This window comes from Pygocentrus nattereri, chromosome 14, assembly GCF_015220715.1.
Source record: "Pygocentrus nattereri isolate fPygNat1 chromosome 14, fPygNat1.pri, whole genome shotgun sequence".
Taxonomy (NCBI): Eukaryota; Metazoa; Chordata; class Actinopteri; order Characiformes; family Serrasalmidae; genus Pygocentrus; species Pygocentrus nattereri.
In genome coordinates this window covers 28,982,501-29,008,033 of record NC_051224.1, presented here as the reverse complement: position 1 = coordinate 29,008,033, position 25,533 = coordinate 28,982,501, and the positions used below count along the sequence as shown (strand labels likewise).

The 25,533-nt window shown below is 37.3% G+C and overlaps 1 protein-coding gene across 1 annotated transcript in view; it reads left to right on the top strand.

Moving 5' to 3' along the window:
- The first annotated feature begins 1,596 nt into the window (after positions 1-1,596).
- Positions 1,597-25,533, top strand: part of LOC108431927 (Na(+)/H(+) exchange regulatory cofactor NHE-RF1-like) — a 42,315-nt gene continuing 18,378 nt past the window's right edge. The window contains exons 1-3 of the mRNA XM_017705419.2: positions 1,597-2,331; positions 17,809-17,979; positions 22,040-22,193. Coding sequence (XP_017560908.1) covers positions 1,858-2,331; positions 17,809-17,979; positions 22,040-22,193 — 799 coding nt within the window. The 5' untranslated portion in view covers positions 1,597-1,857. The remainder of the gene's footprint in view (positions 2,332-17,808; positions 17,980-22,039; positions 22,194-25,533) is intronic.

The window sequence follows — 25,533 nt, the reverse complement described above, 5'->3', positions numbered from 1 at the left end:
AACCTGGATTAAGAGAAATGCAGATGACACTTTATAATTAATCGTGCTGTTATTATCAGCAGTTACAGCATAAATAAATACAAGGGACTCCATTGGTAGCATCCATATTCTTCTCTTCCCATCATTCTGGTACAAACTAATCTTTGTCTCATTTGTCCATAAAATGTTGTTCAGAACCTTTTTAGTTGTGTTTTTAGCACACTCCAATCTGTTTTTGTGGTTCACTAATAGTTTACATCTTATGGTAGACCCTCTGAGTTTACTCTGGTAAAGTCTTTTCTTGACTGTTGAAACAGATAGGCCTGCCTCTTGGAGGTGTTGTAATACCTACACTGTTCAACCAATTGGGGTGACAATAATGAGTGCATTTAATAATCCAAACATAATTGGATTTCTGCAGTTGTCTGATTATTCAAATGGTCATGTAAACAGCATACTCCCATCTATAAATCTGATTAAGAAATCTCATAAAGAGAGCTGGAGTTTAGCACATGTATACTTTTATTCAGATTTCTCAGTTTGCATATGTGCGAAAACAGACTGAAAATAAGCAAGCAAGGTTCTGAGAGATGGCAGTTTGGAGTGATGATGAAACCAACTACATACTTGACGAAATTAGGGATTTAAATATTCTTTATTTTCTAGATGATGTATGTTCATATTTTCAGGTAAAGTGGTGCAATGTTTTTTTAAGTCACAGCATGAAGCTTGAATTTATGTTATGTTTATGTCATGTCCTCTATGAGTTTATTGGTTGATTAAAAAGCAGAAATTTGATTTCTGTCTGACTCATGCAGACTCTGAGTTTCCCATTATCTGCTAACTCAAGTGCATGTAATTGCGCTGATCAGATTACTGACAAAATCTGATTTTCTGTAGTTTTTAGATTATTAAGTGCATGTAAACAAACTGAATGTCCAAATATTTATGGACATGACTGTATATGTAATTACACTTCTAATTGATTTGTACTTTTCTGAGCATTTTCAAATAATAAACAAAAAAAATCAAATTTTTACTTTTACGTTTACTAATTTTTACAGTTATATTTTAGCCATTCGTGTTCAGTTCAGCTTTTTCATGCTGGAGTTGGGTTTGCTATGGACTGGACCATACTCTACCCTCATCAAAGAATGCTGACAAGGTCAGCAGAAAACTAGCTAACATTCTAACACAGTAAAAATCATTGTAAAACATGTAAAAACATCACCTATAAATCTGTACGAAGCTTTAAATACTTCAATATTTGGGACACATCAAGCTATGAGGTCGAGGACGTGTCCAAGGCCCATGGGTACTGGCCCCATCACCCCATCCCTATAGAAAGTTCATGACGCACTTTTTTCAAAATGCACAGACAAGGCAATCTATAATTTACTACCATGACTTACTTGTATTTAAAATGAAAAGTTTTGGCAAGTCATGGTAACTATAAGATTTTTATTGTTGAATGGACATGAAATTGTGAAAATGTGGTACCGAAAACCTTCATTTAGCTTCAAACTGTCACAGCGTGTCATCCAAGCTAAGCATTTGACACCCATGGTCAAAAACACAAGAGCAGCCAGTTTGGTGTGAAAGGCACCGAGAGGAGGAGGAGGCTTAGCCTCGTAGGAGGAGTCGCCGCTTGGCCGCGGAGAACCGCTGACACACTGTGACCGCCGACATTTACAGCTACTTCAGGTTAAACCGTAGTAAACGAGGCCAATTATCCGGGCTGTTTCCTTCATGTACGGTGGCATGATTCACCCGTAGCCTGTCTTTAATGACCTAGCATTGCGCATTTTCAGTCTGTGCAGTTCGTTTCTAACTTTGCTCAGCGCCTTCGTCATCACTAACAGGTTGTTTTCGCTAGCCATGCCTAGCCTGAGAGAAACTCTCCGGCCGAGACTTTGCGTTCTCGAAAAGGGGGACAACGGCTATGGTTTCCATTTGCACGGAGAGAAGGGGAAAACGGGGCAGTTTATACGGCTCGTGGAGCCTGACTCTCCCGCCGAAAAGTCGGGTCTGCGCGCAGGGGACCGGCTAGTGTTCGTGAACGGAGAGAATGTGGAGAGCGAGAGTCACCAGCAGGTCGTGTCGCGGATCCGAGTGACCACGGGAATCCTGGAGCTGGTAGTGGTGGACATGGACACCGAGCAGCTGCTGCGAAAACACGACCTTAAGTGTCTGAGAGAGTACGTGACGGAGGGAATCCCTATAGCAGACTGGGAGCTGGAGAACGAGGCGGTGGAGATGAACGGCAGCCCCATCGAGTCCACACCAGAGCCTGTGAAAAACGGAGGAGTAAACCACAGTCCCGTGGAAGTCGGCTCCGAGAGTTCCGAGAAGGTATAAAACGGTCTTTTATACTTGTTGGGGAATAGTGGACATATTACAGTGTTATTTGTGAAGACAATTTTACGACGTATTTCCCTTTACTGAAGTTAGAGTAACGTTACTCTCAGGGTAAGCAGAGTATATGAGAAATGTTTATAATGAAATAACAGTTGATTAAACAGGCATTCAGATAAGAGTGGAGCCTTGCTTCAGTTAAAGGAAAGATAATTTTTTGTCACTTTTTCAAAATATGAGTATATTGAAATTAACCTGCAAAACTCCCTATCTATCTATCTATCTATCTATCTATATATCTATCTATCTATCTATCTATCTATCTATCTATCGTCACAAATGTTTTTACATATATATCCATCTACTAATCCTGCAATCAGTCAGTTTGCTCTCCAGTTCACACTGAATTGAACAACTTCTTCAGTTTTCTCTTTTCACTGTTGAGAATAGTGATAACACCACCCTGTTGTTTTAGGTTTGTTCTGCAAATATGATTGCTGCCGATGCATTTCTGATGCTCTTGCAGGCACATGGGGTTGAAGTCCTCTTTTGTTTTTTTGATGTCAAAAAGACTGGCACTGCTGTGAAGCAAGTGCCCTCTCCTCTGAACTAGTGCCCAAAGGACCAGTTGGTTGCTCAAACATTTGCTGGGGGAGGGTGGTATAGTTTGGGAGAGAAGAGCTGTATAATATATGGTGATTGATCAGTAGGGATACATGACGATGCTGGAATGATATCAGTATAAACAAGTACTTGCCCAGATACTTTGCAAAAAACTGCAGTTGTACAGATGTTTAGATTTGACTAAACATTGAAGCTGATAGCTTATTTGATGGAGTATATGTTGTACACATTTTTTTTTGAAAGCAGAATGTTTAGGCAGTATTGGAGTGCTGTGCCTGAATGTTATTTGATTCATTGTACTGTCTTGTATCAATATCAGTAGATAAGTACTTGTACGTATTGGTACTTTACTAATTACAGTACATCTGATGATCCGTCAATATGACTTGGCTTAGAATTAGAGTGTCACTCTTAGTAAACTAATCTTTAAATAGAATGTCATCATTTAGTCTGATGCTGATGTCTATTAAAATGATCATAATCACAAAACACTGAAGGCAAACAATTTTCATTAGGTAGAACTGAATGGCTTTGAAATAACTTTTGTAAACAAGAAAAGTTTCAATGTATTTGCAACTTGGTTACAAGTTTAAGTCTAATAAAAACTTGCTTTAAACACGCACAAATTATTTTTCCTTTACTGTATTGCATTTGTAGGTCTCTGTTCATAAACATATATTAACCAAAACAAATTTACTATAAAATAAAATGGTGTTTGTATACATTCAGAAAAAAGACACATGTTAGTCACACATGCATGTGTACATATTTCTACATTGTGGTCTATTTACGTAAGGTAAGGTTAGTTCATCATTTATGTTGAATAGACTCTCCCAAAATTTTACGTTGCTTCACTGACGTTGAACTGTGTGCTTGCACTGGGTCGGTATGACCAACAGGTCAAAACAAGCTCAAAACAAAGTGCACGCTGTACCCTGATTGGTGTTCTTGCTTCACGCTTCACCAAAAGTAACGACAGATTTCTCATAATGTAGTGGCATAAAAAGTAAGATATTTGACTTTGAAATGTAGTGGAGTGAAAGTAAAAAAGTTTCTCAAAATGGAAATACTTCAGTAAAGTACAGATACATGAAAAATGAACTAAGTACAGTAACAAATTACATTTACTTAGTTACTGTCCAGCACTGGCTGGCAGACATCACAATGTTGAGCCAGCATCATGATGCACCAACCTGCATTCTGCAGTATGCCCAGACTCCCTCAATGTGCAGTGAAAAATCTTTATTGAATTTGATTGAGCCTTAACACTACCACCATCCCAACCCCATCCCCCCTATTTCATTTTATTGCAGTATTTCCCTGTAGACATCGTTATATGTCAGTTAGGTAGACATTGACCAAGAATATTTACAATGCCAGTAGCCCACACCTTGTCAGGGGCCTGATCACGCTCAAAACAAAACAAACTGAAACTAGACTAAACTTGAAAATGTAAGTAAAAGAAACGTACAGTGGTGCTTGAAAGTTTGTGAACCATTTAGGATTTTCTATATTTCTGCATAAATATGACCTAAAACATCATCAGATTTTCACTAAAAGTAGATAAGGAGTCCTAAAAGTAGATAAGGAGAACCCACTTAAACAAATCACATATTATACTTGGTCATTTTTTTATTGAGGAAAATGATCCAATATTACATATTTATGAGTGGCAAAAGTATGTGAACCTTTGCTTTCAGTATCTTGTGTGACCTCCCTGTGCAGCAATAACTGCAATGAAACATTTCCGGTAACTGTTGATCAGTCCTGCACACCAGCTTGGAAGAATTTTAGCTCATACATTCGTACAGAACAGCTTCAACTCTTGGATGTTGGTGGGTTTCCTCACATTAACTGCTTGCTTCAGTTCCTTCCACAACATTTCAATGGGATTAAGGTCAGGACTTTGACTTGGCCATTCCAAAACATTAACTTTATTCTTCTTTAACCATTCTTTGGTAGAATGACTTGTGTGGTTAGGGTCATTGTCTTGCTGCATGACCCACCTTTTCTTGAGATTCAATTCATGGAAAGATGTCCTGACATTTTCCTTTAGAATTCTCTAATATAATTCAGAATTCATTGTTTCATCAATGATGGCAAGCCGTCCTGGCCCAGATGCAGCAAAACAAGCCCAAACCGTGATACTACCACCACCATGTTTCACAGATGGGATAAGGTTCTTATGGAGGAATGCAGTGTTTTCCTTTCTCCAAACATGACGCTTTTCATTTAAACCAAAAAAAGAACTTTTTGGTCTCATCCGTCTACAAAACATTTTTCCAGTAGCCTTCTGGCTTGTCCACGTGATCTTTAGCAAACTGCAGATGAGCAGCAATGTTCTTTCTGAAGAGCAGTGGCTTTCTCCTTACAACCCTGCCATGCACACCATTGTTTTTCAGTGTTCTCCTGATGGTGGACTCATGAACATTAACATTAGCCAATGCTAGAAGGTCTCCTTTGCTTAGAAGGTCTCCTTTGTGATCTCGCTGACTATTACACGCCTTGCTCTTGGAGTAATCTTTGTTGGTCGGCCACTCCTGTGGAGGGAAACAATGGTCTTGAATTTCCTACATTTGTACAGAATCTGACAGTGGATTGAGTCCAAACTCTTTTGAGATGGTTTTGTAACTTTTTTCAGCCTGATGAGCATCAACAACTCTTTTTCTGAGGTCCTCAGAAATATCCTGTGTTTGGGCCATGATACATGTGTTGTGAAGAGTAGACTTTGATAGAATAAAACAGGGTGCTCACTCACACCTGATTGTCATCCCATTGATTGAAAACACCTGACTCTTATTTTACCTTCAAATTAACAGCTAATCCTACAGGTTCACATACTTTTGCCACTCACAAATATGTAATATTGGATAATTTTCCTCAAAAAACAAATGACCAAGTATCATGTTTTTGTGTGATTTATTTAACTGTAATTTATGTAACTTTGTCTACTTTTAGGGCTTGTGTGAAAATCTGATGATGTTTTCTGTCATATTTATGCAGAAATACAGAAAATTCTAAAGGGTTCACAAACTTTCAAGCACCACTGTAAAACTTTACAACTTTACTAAAAACTTTACCATGCTCATCATAATCCTAAATAGGACAGAACAAAGTAAAGACACATAGTACTTTAGCATAGTTTCTTGAGGTCTGAATGTATTGTAGCTTGTTGTTAGAGCACTTGCATTTTCTCAGATTTTCCTGAGAAAATTTTAGATACAAACAGTTGTATCTAAATGTCTGAATTTGTGCACATTGGCAATGTTGATGATTTGTGCCTTACTCCAGAGCTCCAAAGCTTAGGCAGTCCAACTCCAAAACAGCTGTGCTCCCCATGGTGATGAGCCCATTTACAGCTTAAGCTCTCATTTAGCCTTGTGTTCTTACTATCACTGAAATAGCCAGAATGCTGTGCTTAACACTGTGGTTTCAGTTTACGGATCTCTTACAAATTATTGCAAAACAGCTTGGTGTGATCTGCATGGGGTTGTTGTATGCATTCTAATATATATAGATATATAGATTTTCAGTGTTCATTTTCACTAAATTGGGTAGTACAATTGGGTATTCAAGTAAAATGCAAGCCAGCTGACAATGAGTCTTGTGATGCAAGGTGTACCCTTGTTTATACATAACAATATAAAATATTTTGGAAATTGTTAAAATGGGACAAAATATACTTGATTGGCTGTCAGTATACTTCTGTGTGATCTGTGTGAAACTCTGAGATTACAAGTGTACTATTCATATTTGTGCAGTGTACAAAATAAAAACAATGAAATTATAATAATAGCTGCTAATACCAAACTATTTTTTTACATTGTTAAGCTGTTAGAAATTCAGTCTGGACAGATTTTGACATGGGCCTACAAAAACAAACAAATATGTCTTTAATTTCTTGGAAATTATATGGTGATGCAGGATTTTTGTGACAGTAGTTATTACTTCTTCCCATGTTTTACATACAACAGAGAGAAAGAGAGTAGTAATCCCATTTGAAGCACTTTAGCAGACTAGTAGTTAAGAATGATATAGCTTTTGAACTGTGCACGTTGTGTGCTTTGTAACTGGGTCTGTAGCAGAGTGGTTAAGTCACTTCACTCTGTGCACAGTGAGACAGGATTTCGAACTATTCTATTTGGACTATTTTTGGTACATAAAACCACACCCACACAAATGTCATAAGTGGACCTCAGGGGGAAATATACAAGAGAAATGTAGGACATGGTCCCTTTAAGTAACTGCTGTCAAAGGGAGCAGCTTTGTAAATTCAGAACCTCCCTTTGAACACTTGAGAATGTCTGACTGGTTCCAAGCGAATACAGTTAACCAGAAGCAGCTGAATCTTTTACTGTAACCTTAGTTAATACTTCTTAACTTGTGTGTGGGAAAATTATCATTGTCAGGAAACCAGTATTTTGACTGTAATACTGATGCCACATGTATTGCTGCAAAAACTGAAAACAATATTTTTTTCAATACAAAATTCTTCATATGTAAAATCAAAGAAGTAACTAAATCATTTACAAGTCATGTAGCCAAACTGAGGGGAATATAGCCGAACATTCCTCACATCACATAGGAAACACACAGAAATTGTGTTGTCTTATGTTGTTTATTTTTTTTAACATTTATTAGTGAATAAAACTAACCTCTATATTTTAGATATGCAAATGGATGTGCTACTGTCTATCCAAGTCAAATGACCATAAATTGTTTAGTTTGCCAGAAAAATGATACAACAGTAAGATTTTACAGCAACTTTAACCTATTTCAACAAGAAGTAGAAGTCATGAAAGTTCAACATTGTTGTTTAACATGTTATAGTTTGTGAAAAAGCATTTAATTGTACGTAATGCAGTGCTACACTGGAAGGGAGCAGATGACATTCTGTGACTATTCAAGAGTTATGCCTCCATGTGTGTTAGAGGGTGGTCAGTAACATTCAAACTCTCTAATCTGCTCAGTCTTATAAAAGACATGTATTAAAGAACACAGCTTGGAACAGACACACTCTTTCGCTTTAAACTTATTCACAGATAATGCCTTTGAGTGCAGACAGGAAAGAATTCTTCCTAAAATTGTAATGTTGGACTGTAAAAGAGAGCAGGCTTGGAGAATTTGGGGGGTGAGAACAGAGCAGGCACTGTGAGCTGTGAGAAAAACTTCAAAGTATCCAAACGGCTGTTTGTAAGAGTCTGTTCTTGGGGTGGTAGCCAGCACTCAGACCCCACAAAGATTAAGGTTTCCTCTCATTGTTTTCCATGGATGTGCAGAGGCCAAGCCTTGCAGGTCTTCTCTTGCTCTGTTATTAACAGTCAAAGTGTTCTTTGTCTAAACACTGGTCCATTTAACAATCCAAAACAAAAATGTTTTAATGAAAACAATTTCAAAATAAGAATTAATTTCAGTTTACGTTAAAATGTTATACATACAACCTAAAACTAAGGCATATATATGTATATATATATATATATATATATATATATATATATATATATATATATATATATATGTATGTATGTATGTATGTATGTATATATATATATATATGCTCACCCTATTCACTCCAATATGCTGCATTGGATTGGTGTATTTTAGGCTCCAATTGCTGAAAAACCTAATTTTGTTTTCTGAAGTATTTTATGCGTCACTGTGAGGGGTGTAGGCATGTGGCTGTTGCGTGTGACAATGTGACAATCATTATAATAATGAAGCTCAGGCTTTCACAAGTTGAAATTGAGCATTTTATTTTCTGTGGTTGTTTTTCAGCAAAGCTTAGTTATGATGACAACTATAACTAGCCCCCCCCCCCCCCCCCCCCCCCATTTAACAAGCCAGTACATTTAGCCATAATAATTAATGCACATTCTTTACTAGCCTTCATTTGAATCATAAAGCAATTATATTGATTTACGTTAAATGCTAACGCTAACATTTCATTGTGTCAGGTCAGCTCTGTGGATTGAATGCATAGACTGCATGTCTTCTGCTGAGATGCTGAAGCATTGACTTTGTGCTATAATTGCAGGCTAATCTGGTTTTACATTGGCTGCTCATATTTCTTCAGCTCTAAATGATCCGAATGGACAATTTCTGTTGCTTTCTCTGGCTTGTCTCTTATTTTAGCCCCTCACTTTTTCTCTCTTTTTCCATTTTGCAATCTGCGCCATCAAATCACGTCTTCTTCACGCCACATGCCTATAGCATAAGCAGAGAACTTGTAGAGAAGAGAATTACTACTCTGTAATGTCATCCAGGTTTCAAAAACACTAGAGGGCACTCACGAGCGAGTCCAAAATTAATTGGTTAAGATAGAGCATTTGAGCAAAATCATTGTTTATATATGCTTAAACATTTTTAATATAAAGTAATACACTAATTTATTGAACGCAGAACAACAAGAACATATTTTAACACCACTGTTATATTTTTAAGCGCTTTTAAACTTTACTTACTAGAGTCTAAACAGTGCCTTATGAACATCCAAGATGTCAGCGAGCATAAACAACCATTGAACTGCTCTACTAGTCTTACTAGCTCGTTTCAGCCCTAATTCAGAGTGGTTTGATGCAATGGCTTAGGCAGAAATACATTTTTGAGAAGGCTCGTGAAAAAATGGGTAGGACAGCTTGTTAGATACAATTTCTGAGCGCAACAAGTTATGCTGTTATGCCTAACAGCAGTTTTCTACTGCTTGTACCTTGAACCAAAACACCAGCACCACTGGATTCACTGCTGGATTCACATAAACCCAACCAACATGTCCGTTCACTAACAAAATTTTAGATGTTTTCTAAGATTACAGCTGTATGTTGAAACGTATACTGAAATGGATAATAGTTTCATATTGATTGTCTATATATGCCAGACCTCAGCTACAAGAAGGTAGGCTACTCATACAGTTAACCAAACATAATGCAGCCTAATGTACCGGTTGGTTTCTGAATTACGTTACATGATACTATGCCACAAATGTGATAGCTAACAGTGAATTTTCTTATGCTCATTGTACCACATAATGTGTTGGTAACCGTACAAAAACTTTCAACTACCATTCAATTCACATTTGATCGTAGTCAGCTGATGAGCTCATCACATTAGCCTAAACTGAGCACCTACTCTAAATTGACTAAAGCATGCCGATTAATCTAGAAATGTAAACTGTACAGTCTTTGGTCAAATCACCATGGTGTATTGTCTAGTTTCATGGCCGAATCACAAAAAGATTCTTCAGGAAGTACTGGGGATTTTTATGTCCGCATGCTAGTTATAGACATGATGGGCGCTAATGACATACTGAAGGCTTGATACAACGCAGATAGCCATAGTGGAGGGTAGATGAAAATAAGGCAGAGCTTGGTGGAGAGCGTAATGATTTTGATTAGTCGCTGTGACAGCGCTCACAGAAAATAATTCAGATTTTATTTTAGAGAAACTTACAGAATCAGAATTGTTCACAGTGGTGGTTATGGGAACCAGATATCTGAAGCTATAAGTCATCAACATTGAACAATGTTGTTGATACAGAACAATGCCTAAGATGTTTCTTTATTGAACATGTTTTTTTTTTATACATTGAATACAGAGTTGTACATGAAGGCTGTTGTAAGGCTCAGTATCCCCAAAGATAACATATTTTGTTCAGATTTACTATTTTACTATTGTCAGTATTATATAAAACCATTCAGAAAGATACATGTAGATTCACTGATCATTTTGGATAGATAGATGGTAAGTTTCTCTCAGTGCACCATATAACATCAAATCACCCATTCATCATTTACATCTCAACAGTTTTGCAGAAATTTTTTTTAAAAAATGCTGTGTAAAACCCCTAATTATAATCAGTCATGAAATTCTTGGTCAACTAAGATTGAAGGTCTAATTACATGTATTTATTTATTTAAATATTTACTTTGTTTTTTAAATTAGTCAATTATATAAGTCAATTATAGTTAGCAATGTAGTCTTTTTTTAGAGAATTTTTTAGAGAATTTTTAGCCGGGCTCTGATGTTTCATTATACTGTATGTTATACTGTTAGTTGTTTGTGGTTGTTTGAGCTTTTCCCCTCATGTGACTTTGCGTGTGTGTGTGTTTGCACATTGTTTGTGTCATGTGAGTGAATGCTTTGGGAGGGACCCTTCCCTCCTCTGATTGTTGGGTACCGCTCACTAAAGGAAATGGTTTACATGAACAGAGTGCAGAGGAAGCCAGTGGTCACAGGTTGAGCTGAATTTAGAGTGGGGACTCTATTTCATTGGATCTGTATACACACTCTAGTGATGTCACTAGATATTCAGGATATTCAGAATTTCTTGAGCTCTGCCCTCAAACTAAATATATGACATAGCTGCAAGCTTAGTGTTAAATTAGCAAGCCTTCTTATTTTTACTACTAGACTTTTTCACTACTTTTTTCTCCAGTCTAATCCAGTCAGATACAGTCTTAGGAAGGATGATGGACTCATGGTTTCCTGGAATGGACTGTTCTCTCACCTTTTAAGTGTAACTCCCCAAGGATATGCACATATGTGGGTATAAACTGGCTTTTTGTGTGTACAGGTAAATGATTACTCCCGAAACTGAAATCACTATATTATCGCTTTATTATATTTCCTGCCCATGATTTTTTTTCTTTGGTTAACCAGGTCTTTATAGATGCTCAAATATCAAAGTTAGTCAGGATGCATATCACTTCTTCTTACCAATGGAGAATGAGAGTGATAGTAGTCAGGGAGCAACCTGGTTCCTATGGGTGACGGTACTGCGTCATGTTTGTGTATTCTTTGTCTACAGCCAAGTCTAGTGACCAGGGTGGAGCAGCAGCACTAAACCAGCTTCCTGAACCTGAGGAGATTTGTCCAAAGACCAAGAAGGAGGTGAAGTACATGTATGAGTATGCGCTGGTGTGGGAATATGTTGGTCTGCATGTATCCTGCTTCCTGTTGGCATACTTGTGATGTTTGGTGCCAGAGCCCTCCTCCCTGGGATAGGTGAGGAGTGGAGGGTGGTCTGTCAGAGAAAGGCGGGTGATGAGGGAGATTGTCTCTTGGGGATCCGGTCACAATGCTGCATTCCATTCGTCAGGCCATTCTCCTACAGATTCACAAACTCTGTCTGACAATGAGAGAGAGGAAAGTGACCTCCCAAGACAGAGTCTAAAAGGAAGTGACACTACGTTAGCCTGAAATATACTAGCATCTCCACCCTGAGAGGTGACGCCACCATGACTCGAGTTGCACAAAACAAATGCACGACTGAGTGAGAGCAATATATATGTGTGTGTGTGTGTGTGTGTGGTTTTTTAAATTTTTTTTTTATTTGAATGACTGTGATTATAATTCTAGGCAGCAATGGTGTGTGTATATACTAGAGATCACTTGAAGGACCATCTTTTCAAGAGTGCTTGATTAAAGTTGATAAAAAATGGCCTTCTCAATATTACTCAACAATCTAAATGTATCTATATGTATGTATATAGTAATGTATGAAATGCCAAAAATGTATATCATGGTAGAAATAAAAAGTCCTGCTTCAGTGTATATGTTATAGTATAAAGCGACCAGCCACTTAATTAATATAAGTCCCTTATATTTCCACTCATAATTCATTTTATCAGCTCCACTTTACCATATAGATGTACTTTGTACCTGTAAAATGAGCACATCTTAGTATCAATTTTGTATTTTTATTATTGTTTTTGGCAGATGCAGTCCTGAAATCAGTACTTCCCATGTCCCTGCTCTGGTGAACATGTTAGGCTAAGGCTAATCCCAAAAGAGCGGCCATTACTTTATATCTGCTACCTTGAAGTGGACTACTTTAGATGCAGTGGGCTCGAAAGTGGGAGGTGATTCAGGGACTGCTGCGTTTTCATTTTCACACTTCTGAAAACAATTCTGATGTAGCCACTCAGCTAAAGCAAGTAACATTAACATGTTTGCATCATTTTATACATTGTGTATTGTGTTATCTGTGCTTATTTGTCGCATACTGGTGTAATGGTTATGAATAATTTGAACCGCTTCTGGTTTTGTGTTGTTTATAATGAAGTCTTTAAAAAAGTTTCATAGTTTGTTTTTCCCATGACAATTTGTGTATTTCTTTATGACTTAAAGGCTCTTGTGGCACACTGGGGGACTCTAGTTCATTACTGACACATTAAAGTACACGGAAGTGTCCAGTGTTTGAATAGCTGTCATGTCTGTATCACTGTGTCTGTGGTGTATGGAGTGATACCTTTACAAGAGTAAACATATTTGACAATGAAGTTGATTATTTGCAAGTCATGTGGCAGATTGTGATTAGACTTTGGACTTTCGGCTTGATAGTAACAGCTGCTAATGGGAGACCATAGATGACACTGCTGAAATGTTAAAAAGCACCTTAACTGATTTAAGCTAATGTCTTTAAAAGTAAAAGTGCTTTTATTAAAGTCTGTGTTTGTAGCTCAACTGTATGTATTAGGGACCCACAGGTAACAGTCTAAATGTTCAAGCATTTGTCCAAACAAGATTATATATTACTGTAATTGTCTGTTTACTGAGAAGGTACATTTTCATTGAATGAATCTAGTTAAGATAAACTGATAATCGAGTTTAATTAAATAATGCTGACAGCCTTAAACAAGATACGTAAGTAGCTGGGTATGAATTTATTTGAAGGCTATTTTAATATCCATCATTAAGTAATTATTGTTTTCTCCTACTTTTATAATAAAATGTTTTGTTAAATGCAATGCTGAATAAGCCTCCAACTTGTCAGAAATTTCCAAGAGTGTTCTAGAATACTGTTAGTGTCTGAACAAGAACTATTAATAAGGAAATGAATACTAACACAACAGACTATTTCTGAGGTATTTAAATTATTCAGGAAATCCTTAGATACAAGGAAGAGATCTAATGAAAAATAAGAAAAGCTAAATAGCTTAAACCAAGAATATGCTTAAGTTTTTGACAATATTACATCAGTTCTCAGAATTTGTAACTCCTTGAAATTGGTATTCATTTAGGAAAAGAAAAAAACATGAATTAATGTGAGGTAGGCCCTATTTCATGAGCCTCATGAGATGCATATTTTTGGATATCAAAGGGAAATGAGCAGAGATGTACTCTCAGACCAGGCTGAGCTGAGGTGTTGGTGACTGAGGCATGCTGATCTGAGGTCAGGGCTGGGGTTGTGTACACAGGATGTGCCGTAGGAGTGAAAAGTCCTGCTCTTCCTCAGGAGATGGATTGGCTTTGTGACTGCAGTGGATTCCACAGATTCTTTGCCCTCTACAAGAATCCTCCACTCTCCTCACACAACATGCCCTCTGTTGCTTCACTCATGGTCCTTTTGCCCAACGTTTTGCTGGGATGAGTGGTGAAGAGTGTAAACCATCTGGTCTTGATGGTCAGAATGACTGTTTTCGAATAAAAGCCAGATTTCCCAAACATTTACAATATGCTGGAAATCACTCCCTTATGCCCTTTCTCTGTACATCATTTGGGCACCTTTGACATCAGGGCCCAAGTGACAGTGTCTTAGGGTAATAACCCTAATCTAAGATTTTCAGTTCCTGCATTATGTATAAGCCATAGACGGATACCAGATCAGCATTCGCATTCTGAGAGGATTGATAAATATGGGCCCAGGTGTTTTGACAGGACAGCTGGAGTGAGTGATACAGAACATGTTGTTTTTTTCATTTTGATGCTGATGTTAACTGGTTACAGCTTTTACCCAGTCTGTGTAAGCAGACGATAAGTGCACTCAGTATGTTCCACAACTGCATTTTCATAATAGCCGTCAAACACATTTATTCCACTTTACATATGAAATCGTTTTGTAAAGGTCTCTGTGTACTTTGTATCAGGCTAATTGACAGTGATTAGCTTTGATTAGTCATTGGTGGAGCTATCAAGTAATTCAAAATGGTTAATCTTATTCTTTTGTCAAGTTGACTCCTTAAATATGTCATCATTATTGGAACTATTTTCTGCTGTTTTCTTTATTTACCCTAAATAAAGATTTCCCAAACAGTAAAAAGTATATAAGTGTACAAAAGAATAGCTAATACAAGGGTAATACATTTATTCATTACTTTCAATAATTCAGTAATATTATTTTCAATGTGTGAATGCTGGGTTCACATTAAACTCATGTTAATGCTGGGTACACATGAAATTAGGTGAACATGGGTTCCAGTTTTCACCAATGATGTCCAGTGAGAGAAACTGTGCCTGCATATTCCTGCTCATCTGGGGTTGTAGCCTCTCGCTCTTGTACTACTACATTAATACATTTCTATTGCATTTTTCTTACTCAAATTGCTGACATTGCTACATCGGGTTTTTGCTTGTAGATGATACCTCAGACTCATTGTAATTCAGGGATAAATACATTCACGGTAGTAACTAGAAATGAGTGGCTTAATCAAGAGAGTCATAATGGAACTTAACAGTTAAAAGCTGTTTTAAACAGGGGGTCTGCAGTCTTAGATCGCCTGGCACTGCTTGTTAGCATTTACTCCCAATACTTGAGGAATAAACCGTGGACTCAAAAGCTCAGATGTCATCTCTGTGTCTGTGTCTGTAGCTATGATGAATCTTTAACAACATTTTTCCCACATAATATCACAAACAGGCCATTTCAATAAAATGAGGTAAAAGTGTAATAGAGTCTTAGTTGTAGTTCCCTACTTAATTATAGTCACTAAGTGTGGTTGGCCATCAGAGCTGAGTACATGTGTACACACACGTCCTGCCTTCAGGATATGACAAACACTCTTCAGGCTTTTATTAGTAAGCAGGCTTGCCTGGGGTGTAGAGCTGGAGAGTTAGGACGTCATTATGGCTTGTGTGCCTCTGTTTAGGGACCTATGTTTCTTTTCTGCTTGTTGGGTGTGGTGCTATGGTAGATCCTGAAGGGGTAGGGACTGATTTCCACATGGTCCAGTGTGGGCGTGTTGTTCCTGAGAAGGGGGAAACAGGTGGGGTCAGCAGGAAACTCTGACTAGGCGTGGCTGGCTTGAAGAATGGAAAGGAAGGCTTGACGTCTGGAAATGTGCGTGAATGATGGAAGTCTCGGGTCTTCTGTTTAAAGAGTAGTTATTATATTTCGCCCCTACACAACTAGGAGTGGTTGTAGTTGTTTAAATACACGGATATCCTAACATATCTCAGTATTTGTTTACTTATGTAGTTCGGTATTAAAAAGTGCATTCAAGAATAGTAGAGCTATGTATGGAACTGTTTTAAGCAAAGAGATGACATATTTGTACAACAGAAGTTGTGGAACTCAAGCTCAATTTGCAATATTTTAAGATATATACGCCTAAAACAAAGGTAAATCATAAAATCATCCAAACAACCAGGCATGGATCACCTCTTATGGTAACTGCAAATAACAACCCTTCCATGTTTTAATTTGTATTCTTAAATATATAATATGTTTAGAAAACTTGAGAACCCAGCTTAGTAGCGTCATGTGATAGGAGAGAGCATGTGGGTGGGAATTAACTGTGACAAAACTGTAGAACAAAGTAAAAAAAAAAACAAAAAAAAAACTATATATATATATATATATATATATATATATATATATATATATATAAAATCTAAAATATTTCAATAATCTATATATTTTCATTGAAAAATATATTTTCATTTTCATGACTATTATATAGAATATTGCAGATTGAATGTAAGAAAATACATAATTGTATGTTCTTCAGTGAGCAGATTGGATTTTAGATTGTTATGCAACATATTTAACATTCCAGAGGTTCTTAAATTAATTTTTTCCATAATTTTTTCATAACATCTTAGCTAACCAAAGAAAGCATAAATGTCATGAAACTATAGATGAAGAAAATGTTCAAGAAAATGTGTTATATATCATGCTCACTATTACATTTTTTACCCTACAGTCCATTGCTACTTGTGGTCTCCCTTAACCTTCAAAACATTCTTTTGGGGATTTAAGTACAAATGCTTAGTGTCTTCTAAACCATAATTTTTATGTTTATTTGGGTCCCAGCATGCTTATTTTGATGTGCCTCTTTTGAGTCTCAAGGGGCCTTTTTGGAGAGTAAGAAGGGTTCTCTGCGGCAGCAGAGTTTCGCATTATCAAAGTCTCACTTTTTCCTCCATAACTCCTAGGCTTAAACATTTAGAGACTTAAACACTTAAATTCCAGGTCATGGGCAGCGTTTGCCAGGACAACAGTGTGCCTGCATCAGCCTATTTGATAGTAGTCATGATTTCCATGTTCAGGATTAAATGTGCAAATCTTTTCCATCAACTTGCTTTTGTCTTTGAGTCTGTGTATGTTCTTGTAAATATGTATGCTATATAGTTGGGCCAAGCCTTGTAGCTGCCTGAATCAACATGTTGAATATTGTGTTATTTTACTAAACTTAGCTCACCAGGCTGAGCTAAGACCAGGCTGTCTGAGCTACCCTTCAGAGAGCTTTCCTCTAAAAAAAGATGCAGCTAAACATGGAAGCATTTTTTTAAAAATAAATTAGAACAGTCCAACATACCACATGCCATCTGTGAACAGTGAGGGGTGGGTAGTTAGGTGACCTCATCCTGTGTACAGCCTCAGGTCATTAGGAACACAGAAAAGGAAGGAAATGTCCCTGAACCTAACTTGCGGCACTTTGTTTCTCCTCATTTGTCTTACCAGTGTCTTTTTATCCCTGCTCCACTCTGCCAGTCTTTCTCTATCTGTCCTTGTCTGTACACACTGACCCAACCTTACCTAGTTTTTCCATTATTCTTCATGGCAAGAAGTTATGGGTGACTGTCAATGCAAGTAATGATTACTGACTTTCTTCCTTTTTTTCTCTTGTTCAGAACTTTATCAGTGAGCTGAGGCCACGACTATGTGTGATCCAGAAAGGCTCTAGTGGCTACGGCTTCAACTTACACAGCGAGAAAACCAGACCAGGCCAGTACATTAGAGCCGTAGATGAAGACTCGCCAGCCGAAAGAGCCGGCCTGAGACCCAAAGACCGGATAGTACAGGTACACACACACTTTCACATGTTCCCTTACGGTCTGGTCTATTCTATGACATTGTATTCTAGTCTATGACATTGTATCCTTGTGTAGAGACACCATGGTCCCACATTTTCTTTTCCAGTAACTGTGCTGGTGCTGAAACCTAAAGATCAGAAATGTTCTTTCTTTAAAAACTACAAAGATATTAATTGAAGTACTTCATAGAATTATGTACTAAATAAATTTCGAAAGTAGGACCACACCTGAAGCTTCTCCTCCTTCCAATCTAATGCCCTGGAATTTCCTTGTGTACCTTTTGTTTCCTGTGACGAAGCGTTCACCATCCACCAACACCGCATCTCCTATCCCCAGTCCTGTCCTACTTCTTTTCATTTAAAGAGTAGGGATCTGATCTTATAGCTCTAAGCAGGAGATGCCCAGAACTTCAGCCCAAGTTCTCAGAGTTCTCTCTCTTCCTGTAGTCATACAATCTCTTCTAACAATACAGCCATAGAGTGTAGTCATGGTGCATAGGGGTCATCTAAAATTACCATGCTCAAACTGTACTATACTATAAGAAGAAACACTTTTCTACATAGCATGAATAGCAGAACTTAGGTTTTTTGTGCTTTGCATTGCAAATTTGGACAAAATTGGACTATTTAAAATAAAAAAAAATATGACTATTGTAAAACTGGGAAGCTTCTTGTTCAGTTGTTAACAATAGGCTACATGTAACTACTATTAGACAACCTGCTTTACTCTGCTTTACTTTATGCTGTGCTGTAAGCAATTCTGTCATATGACAGGCATGATTTGTAACAGAATCGGACAGATTTGTGTTTTGTTTTTGTTTTTGATACCCAGTCTACCATTTTCTGCTGATATTGGCCCTGAGCTGACTATGCAGAATTAAGGATCTCCTGGAAAGAGTATTAGAACAATGTGGACAATCTACACTGGTGTAGCATTGTTTTATATCCTTAGTTCCATAGTGTTTTGAACATAGTGGGAAATACAGCTCCTGGAAGGGAAGGATTTGCTTATTGTCCATCCTGTCCGGGAATGTTGGTGGAACATGGGCAGAAAACAGTGGAACAGACTGCATAACTGCCTAAAGCCTGAATCTCTGCAGGAGAACAACAAAGCCTAAAGGTCTTTGAGAAAGAGGAACCTAACATACAAAATATTTAGTTTTACTGGAGTGAACCATAGCTGTATTGATGAAACAAGCATTACCAAATTCCTTGTCAGTTGTCATACCTGGCCAATTAAGCTTGATTCTGATTCAGATTTTTTGGCATGATCACAGTCTGCTGCATCTGTACTGCATGGTCAATTACCCAGAATCTAATTTTGATTTGTTTCGCTGTACTTAGGCAAGAACTGAGAGTCTCATAATAGAATACACTCATAATAGAGGCCATTGGGCACTTACTGATTTCTGACAAATGCATTTTATGCAAAACATGTACAGTCTGAGACCACTAGTGAAAATGCTTCTTTGTTAGATTTTTTTCCAATTTAATACATTTTTACTGCAAATTACAATATTAACTTCACAAGTTGAGTGAAAAGTCAAATCCTGGAAAAATTTACAAAAATTTTAGAATTTCTCAGTATTTGGTATGTGGCTGAAGTTTGTAAAAGTGTCAGTAAGTTTGTAACTTTCTAAAACTTGATTTTGATTATTTCCAAGTACAAATGAAAACAAACAAAAAATAAAATTGTGGTCCCAGACTTTTTAGCAATTTTGTAGAATGCTTCTATGAATACCCTGGTAAAAAAAAAGTGTATGAGTAGATTTGTTTAAATAGTTCTTTTAAATTCTGGTTTTAGTTTTTTGGTTTAAATTTGGTTTTAGACTTTTCACAGGCTTCTGCGTGATCACACATGGATACCAGAAAACCACAAGGAAATCAAAGTAACTGGAACTGCTTTAGTACTTTTCTGCTCTGGTTTTCAAAGGTTGATTAAAAGTACAGCTTTGCCAAAGTATTTTCTCATGCCTGTGTCATCTGAAGATCTGTATTGTTGAAGTACAATATTCCTTGGGTAAAGAAGCTGTGAACTGTTTAAATGCACTGTTTAAAAGAGATTAATAATTAGTAGTTCTGAAAGTAGAGGTTAGTAGGACGTTATTCATATTTTAATCTTTATATTATTCAAACCCATGTCTTCCAAATTTAGAGATATTTTCACTTGCTATTGTACATGTGGTCAATAAATTGATACTTCAGCAGAAGACTTTTCTGAAGTAAAGTTAATGCCCAGCACAAATTGTGTAGAACTGTGCTGGTTGAAGCACATAGTCTACACATTCATGTACACACACATATAAACACACACACACACACACACACACACACACACGTGAGCACGCACGCACCATCACGCTCCAAAAATCCAGAACGTTCTGCTCATAACGTGATATTTTCACATATTACTGCATACCAGCCCTCTATTGTGTTGAGAATTCTTTGCCTAGGTCATATCTTGCACTGGCTTAACTAGTCCCAAGTATTTTAGCTGTCTTTTATTTGCTTTTTACATGCTTCAGTATGGTCCTGTCAAACAGTTCAGCAACCTTTTTAATAAATATTATGTAATGTTAATTCACAAGGTTCTGCGAAAATCTTCACCAGCAGCGTTTTCCCTTGAGTGCATGTGTGTGCGTTTGATTAAGAGACACAGGATTTCCCTCGTTGGAGCTGCAGGAAAAGACACTGATAATTTTGAAAAATGAATCCTTGCTCTGATAAACAGGTTGTCTTCTCTGTGTGCTGGAACAATGAAGCTGTGAATAAAGCGAATCCCACAGAAATAGCTATTTAAAGGTTACAAGCCAAAAGGTGACGCCCTTCCCACAGCTTTGTATTTTTTTTTAAATGTCTTTGCTTTTACAAAACTCAATTCCAGAAAAGGTAGACATTATGTGAACTGCAAATACAGACAGTAATATCACTTATAATGTATACAATAAATTGGGAAAAAAATTGGGAAGGGGCATTTGAAGACAAGGCATGTGAAATGTTCAAAAACTTCTTTAAAAATAGGCAAGGCGATCATGTTTTGGTATAAAAAGAGCATCCAGGGAAGGCATAGTTTTTTATGAGCAGGATGGGTCAAGGCTCACCATTTTCCCCATTAAAAAGTTAATAAGCTTGCAAGAATTGCATTTGCAAGAATTGTAGGTATGTCACCCTCTACACTGAGAAATATCATCAAATGTTCAGGGAATCTAGAGAAACCTCTGTGTAGACAAACCTGAAGAACACAACCAAATGCCTGTGACCTTTGATCTCTCAGTCTGTACTGCATTAAAAGCTGATGGATATCTCCACAACCTTTGTCAATGAAATTCACAAAATTTAAAAATGTACTATCCACAGCAGAAGCCATATATCAGCATTGTCCAGAAATACATACAGCCAATCAAATTAGCAATACACGAGCAAACACAATAAAAACATGAAAACAAGGCCCATAATATGTTCTAGAAAAGTATGTTGCATGGCTGAAGTAATGGTATCCAACAGTAATGGAAGCCATCTTGAAGCCTGAAGTATTTGGTTTTTACTCTTGTACATTTTTGTGGATAATATGAAGTCATACAATGTCAGAAGCCGCATTAAGAAATATATTTGAGATTACTTAACAACTTGACGCAGTTTGAGGCAATTCTGTGCTAATTTATCATGGTATTTAGTCACTAGCAAAACAAAACAAAGAAAAAGCAAAATTCAGACGCTGAACTTTCTTGATGAACTATTACATGCAGAATAATGTATAAATAATTTGCTTTTCCTATATGACTTTAAATAGGCTGAAGCTTGTTAAATAGGCTGTTTTGTGGTGACTGCAGAGGCTTGTGTTGTTTAAACAACCTTAAGAGACCATGCCTTCAGTGAATGCTCAAAGCTCTGCATTCATATCTCAGTTTTACACTCACTTCCTTACTTTCACTGGCTTCTTCACACATAACACTCTCTCTTCTTAACTTCCTAAATATTGCACCTAGAAAAAAGGCTATGAAATATATTTTGAAATTGAATGTTTTTCATTGTGTATCTTTTTTCTGCAGGTAAATGGTGTGTCAGTGGAAGGAAAGCTGCACTCGGAGGTGGTGGCTGCCATTAAGGCTGGAGGTGATAAGACAACATTACTGGTGGTGGATCCAGACACAGATGCATTCTTTAGGAAGTGCGAGGTGATGCCAACAGCAGAGCACATTTCAGGTAACAACACAGCAATCATGCTAACGCTTGTTCACTGGTAGATTTACACTATAATTCTTAACTATTTCTGAAGAACGTTTTTGGACTTGGAGATCATGACACCTACTTATGATTCTGTAAAACACCAAATTTGTGAAGAACCACATGTAGGTGGAGGCACCATGCTTTTTCGTTGTGGCTTAATAATTTGTATTTAAGAAAAGTATTTGAGCAAGAGTCATCACTTTTGTACAAGCAGCCTAAACATCTCTACAATACATTTCAAACACGTTGGGACAGGGACAACAAAACACTGCTAAAGTCGTGCAGTGCTAAAAACATCTGTTGGAACCTTTTACAGCTAATTAGCCTAATTGGCAAAACGTCAGTAACATGATTGGGTATAAAAAGAGCTTCCCACAGAGTCTGTCAGAAGACTGTGAGATGTCTGTATTTTTTTGAAGGGCCTTCCAGGCTGACAGTGATTATGTGGACACGCAAAACATTGTCCTGGTGAAATGCTTTGTTGTAGAGTGATTTTTATATTTAAAATATAATTTAATGTTTGTTCTCAGTTAAGGAGAGTTTTACTTCATGACAATTCACAATTTTTAAGTGTATTAAAAAACTAGATAAAATGTTTCTCTGTTAGCAGGGCATTTCAGGAAGATGTTAGAAGAGATGGTTTAACTGGAGAAAGGGGAAATATGCAGAGAACTTTAAGATGAAAAGATTAACGTGTGCGAGACTGCATGCTATATTCAAGGGTCAAGCTTCAAGGTGGATATTGTGGTAAAAAAACAGGCCTGAACCTTACTTTGTAGAAAGTAATCATAAACTTAAATTGCAGTCGCAATGTTACTTAGAAAAATGACAAATGCAAAAACTGGGCAAATGCCCCTGCTGTACTCTAACATGATTGTTGATTGTTGATGTTTGCTCATGACTGGTGTAGGCAAATAAACTGAATTAGCTGTTAGAGTTGAAAAAAACCCCAGTAACGCTAGTGCAAGTAGACCTCAGTGTTTTAAACTGAAGTATTATGGCCAGCACTTTCTTGTGTCCCTGCAATACTCACTGATGCCTGTAGATGGGACACGACTCTAGATGTTGTGATTCCAATAGTGTATAAGGTCTGTTTTTTTTTTTTTTTTTTTTTTACTTTTTTTTTTGCGTGAGGAATTATAGAGACTGTTGAGTGAGCGTCTCTATGGGTCATCCCATGCCCGGCGGGAAAGAGAGGTGCCGTAAGAAGCCATGGCAACTGTATTTAGTACAGCCAGATTAGTCAGAGCAAGGGTAAACTCACTTTATTTACTTTATGGCCAAACTCCTGCCCTAAGCAGATCACATATAAATATATTCCAAAACAGTCTGTATGTACACTGTCAACATTTCCCTGTCTTTATTTCTTTCTCTAGGAATTAAAATGGCAAGGAACATGAATAAATAGTTTGTGAATAGGTTTTCAGTGAGGCTGCAGCTCTCTGTGTGAATACCAATGAGGACTCACTGTTTCTGTAACACTGAGCACACACTGATTGGTGTTTAAACACACTTTCACAACTAGGACTCTACCCACCATAGAACACTCACTTATCGAAGAACACCGGATAAGGATCTTGAGAAGTTTAGGTTCTCCTAAGGTAGAATTAACCTATACATAGGCCTTTTTCTGCAATCTACTTTTGTAGATAATGTCAGTTATTGTCAAAGTATATGCATTTTAGAGTGTTAACTGGCCTGATCTTTTCAAATGCAAGCCTATCAAATTTCAATTGACTGTATAATCATGCAACATAATAAACAGTATAAGTATCTGCTCAAAAAGAGAAATATTTTACACTGGCTAGCCCTGAAAATGTTGTTTAAACTGTTTTGCATCGGTCATGCATTTTGGCAGACTGAGCTTGACCGAAATGTTTAGGTATCCTTTATGTTTTATGTTTGCAAATAATAAAAAGTTATTAAAACTTGGTTTAAAGTTGTTGGTTATAATGTACAGTATAAATATCTATATTGCAAATTTGCAGTAAATAAAAATGCAAACTGCCCCTTGGCAGCCCCAGACACAGCTCAGAGCTGCACTAGACCAGCTGTGTTTCAGTAGCTTGTATTGTAGGCTACATTAACTCAGCTAGCGGACAGTAGTAGTAGCCAACGTTAATAAACAATTAGGTGGCTACCCCTTTTTAAGATGTGCCGTACAGTCTATCATTAGGGTTGAATTGTATTTCTGCTAATGTTCTGCAAAGCTTGTCCAACATAGCAACATAAGGTGCAGAAGAAATTGAGCTGTCCAAATTAACACACTAATAACTCATTAATGCTATAAAGTAATAATTGATTGATTTTCCAAAATCATGGTACTGTATGCTGAGGCCCAGCTGCCTGCATGCTGTATGTTGCTATAGAATCTGCCACTGTAGTCTTTAGTTGTGTAGCTTTTAAATGACTTCCGCACTTTTGGCAGACTGTACTGGACAGTGCTCTCAGGAGACCAATGGATAAATTAACAAGCAGCAAATTACCAAAAGCAAGAGCAAAGTGGAAAGCTCCAGTTCCTTTTTAGAGCGTGAGGTATAACAAGAATCCACAATCTGTACGAACGAGAATCAGAGTTAAATGTTGGAGGAGTTTGAGCCACTGACTGTATGATGCAGTCATATGAAAAGGTTTTAACAACCCCAGGTAAATGACATGTTCTTGTAACAAAATGCACTGCCTTTCAAACACTACACAAAATTCTGTGATTAATTGTGACTAATCAATTTACATGAATCTACTTAGTTAATTCACGAGCATCTTGCAGCAAGCCAATTCCTAGACCATGATGTGTAAATGTAAACACAGTATCTCAGTTTCTTTACCACACCTACCACACACTCCCTCTCTGAGGTATTGAGAGTTTGGAGGGCACCTTTGTTTGGTTTCTAAGGCGCTGGTTTGGAGCAGCTCTTCAGTCTACAACCCTGTTGCCTTTGAAGAGGCTCTGAAGTGTGCACACTGCTGGACACCGCATGCAGCCTGGGTGTATGCATTTTTATGGGAAGGAGATTTACATACGATCAAGAGGGAGTTACAGTACAAAAACAAAGAGGGAGTTGCAGTAGTCAATACGGGACATAATGAAGGCATGAACCAAAGTTTTGGCATCTTTATCAGTCAGGAATGGTCGAAGATGAGCAATGTTACCTAAATGAAAGAATGCAGTGAGGAACTTGATATGCAGATCAAAGTTTAGTTATGGGTCAAATAAAACACCAAGATTTCTAACAGCTGCAGGTTTAATGAGCAGGCCATCAATACTAACTGAAAAATTCTGATGACTTTGATACTAAATGTTTAGGGCATTGTTTAA